The sequence below is a fragment of the Lupinus angustifolius genome, unplaced genomic scaffold, assembly GCF_001865875.1.
Source record: "Lupinus angustifolius cultivar Tanjil unplaced genomic scaffold, LupAngTanjil_v1.0 Scaffold_60_133, whole genome shotgun sequence".
Classification (NCBI taxonomy): Eukaryota; Viridiplantae; Streptophyta; class Magnoliopsida; order Fabales; family Fabaceae; genus Lupinus; species Lupinus angustifolius.
The window spans coordinates 548-3,132 of record NW_017723014.1 but is presented as its reverse complement, the minus strand read 5'-3'; the positions used below and the strand labels follow the sequence as shown (position 1 = coordinate 3,132).

General features: G+C 33.6%; 1 protein-coding gene across 3 annotated transcripts in view; it reads left to right on the top strand.

Moving 5' to 3' along the window:
* LOC109339204 (uncharacterized protein At3g61260-like) overlaps window positions 1-1,605 on the top strand; it is a 3,747-nt gene extending 2,142 nt beyond the window's left edge. For 2 of the 3 annotated variants that reach the window (XM_019576620.1, XM_019576619.1), the window contains exons 4-6: window positions 93-543; window positions 929-1,010; window positions 1,189-1,603. In XM_019576620.1, coding sequence (XP_019432165.1) covers window positions 93-543; window positions 929-1,010; window positions 1,189-1,383 — 728 coding nt within the window. In that variant the 3' untranslated portion in view covers window positions 1,384-1,603. Of the gene's footprint in view, window positions 1-92; window positions 544-928; window positions 1,011-1,188 lie in introns of all 3 variants that reach the window. The other variant, XM_019576618.1, reaches the window with a different exon arrangement.
* Window positions 1,606-2,585: the final 980 nt, after the last annotated feature.

Genomic DNA, 2,585 nt, shown 5'->3' with positions numbered 1-2,585 from the left:
TAATTTACTATTATTTCTCTCTATATCTTTTAAGGTTATTATGAGAAGAAGAAACTCACAAATATGTTGAATTTTGTCTGCATCATATGCAGTGTCATTTAAATTTGGTAATGACCAAGGTAAAGAGGAACAAACATCCTCAGTTATTATCACAGAAGAAAAGAATCCTGAAAAGGCCATAACCCCTGACCCATCACTAAAAAATACTTCAAGTTTTGGTGCAAACTCCAAGTACAGTGATGAGAATAAGCCAGAGATCCCAGCACCAAAAAGGACTCCATCTTTTGGTGATAATAACTTGATGAACAACATTGATGATATAAAACCTGAGACCCCACCACCAAAAAAGACTCCATCTTTAAGGCTGCCGCCACTGCCGCCGCCGCCACCTCCACCAATTAGGCAGGCTTCAACAAGGCCTGACCCTATAAGACCACCAACCCCAGCAAGTGGAACAAGAGGGCAGACTCTAACAAGAGCAGGAACCTTTGAAACAAAAGCAGATGCTTGGGAGAGAAATGAGCTCCAAAAAATCAAAGAGAGGTAAGTGATTGGCAATTTTATTACTGGCATTCTTGCAAAGAAATTGTTCAATGATTTATGGTGCAGACTAAAATTTTCATACTTTTATCATATACTCATTGATGATACTTAATTAGTGATTAATAAAGTGTAAAGATTAGTCAACAAATTAATAAATAACCAATCTATACATTTTGTTATTTGAAAATCAGAAATCCTAACAATACACTCTTTTTAACAATTTTTCAATATTTCATGCTTATCATTGAATGAAGTTCATATAAACCTAGTAAATATAGAGTAGACATATATGATTAGTGCAAAGTTGTAACTCAATATAAAAATGATGTATACATTTTGATGTACAAAAATTTTATTGTTATATATAAATGAAAATATTTTTCAGGTATGAGAGGTTGATAGTGACAATAGATTCATGGGAAAAGAGAAAGAAGATGAAAGCCAGAAGCAAGCTGAATAAACATGAGGTATGTCTCAACTCAACCATATTTTATGCTTGACTAAAATTATCCTCGAAGCAGACTCTCCACTTGAAGGATAAGACTGTGTACATCTATCCTCCTTAGACTCTACGAGTGGGAGCCTCGTGCATTAGGCCGCTCTTTTAGTGCTCGTATACTTATAAACTTTGTATAATGGACGCAGCAAAGTGAAGATGAGCATAAAAGGGTGAGAGCTGTGAAGAAATACCAAAGTCAGATGAAATATATAGATGAGATTGCTGCAGGAGCAAGAGCTGAATCAGTTGAAAGAAGAAGGAATGAAGAGTTCAAAGCAAAAGAGAAGGCAAATATAATTAGAACTACTGGCAAGCTTCCAAGGACATGCTGCTGCTTCTAATTAAAGCACAACACTAATTATGCATGGAACATATTATTAATGTGTTTGTAAATATTTATTTTACAATTACCACAAAGTAAAAATTGTATATCTCCCACTTATATGACAACCTAGGTAGATTCATTTCATTAGACTTTGGTTTATGTACATATTTGTATTTGTGTGACAACCCTTTGCTTTATTAATACAGTTTATTTTCTTGTGTAAAAAATAAAATAGAATTACCCTGCTCTAAATTAGTTCCAGTTTTCTTGGTTTCAGTTTGACAAGTATTTACTTTGTATGCAGTATGGATACGGGTTTATACTTTGACACTTTTTATGTCAATTTTTACGAGTTTGGTAAATGAGATAATTATGTAACTATAGTTTTGAAGTCTTGTAGAGAAAGACTAATCAAACACTTTATCCATAAAGCAAGGATTTAATTAGTATAGATCAGTATTTATGCTTGACGAAAAAAAGGGATGGGTATGTTTGGTAAACAAAATGGTCTTAAAATCTTTTGTTCATATCATATGTGTAGCATGAACCAAAGTGGAAGAAGGAAAAAATCTTGAGAGAAGGGAAGAAAATACATGAGAAAGTGAAAGAAAGTTAAATAGTAAAGGGGGTTCTTGGAAATAGAATAAGAATCAAGAACAAGTTTTCTAAACAAAATTAAACTTTTTCTTTAATGATGGTTACGTTTACTTAAGAATTTTGAATCTCAAATTAAGCTAATAGTGCAGTTCATTAGTGCTTCTTAACTAAGTTTAAATAGCTGCTTAATCAGTCTAACCAACTTGCTAACAGAATTGCATGCAGTATACACCTAAAAAATACTGTACAACTACACATCAACACAATTGTACATAATAAAGCGATTTGCAGACTGAATATACCTCATGTTTATTGGATAGAAGAAGTTAAGTTGATTTACAATAATGCATAGATCACTTATATACAATTGGTGACCTTGCTTGGAGAACAAGCTACCTACCTATCTTAACTAACTAAACCAGAAATAACTAACTTTGACTAAGTAAAAGACATGTGCTTGAATAAAAGGTGCACACGTGCTAATAAGCTTGAGTTTGATTTAAAACATTTCGAGTGTCCCATGGTGCCTGTGATGATCGAGCAGGAAAAACTGCTTGGTGCACCATTTTGTGTGCTGCCATGTGAGCCAATATATGTGCCTGACCTTGTCTCTGACCATGC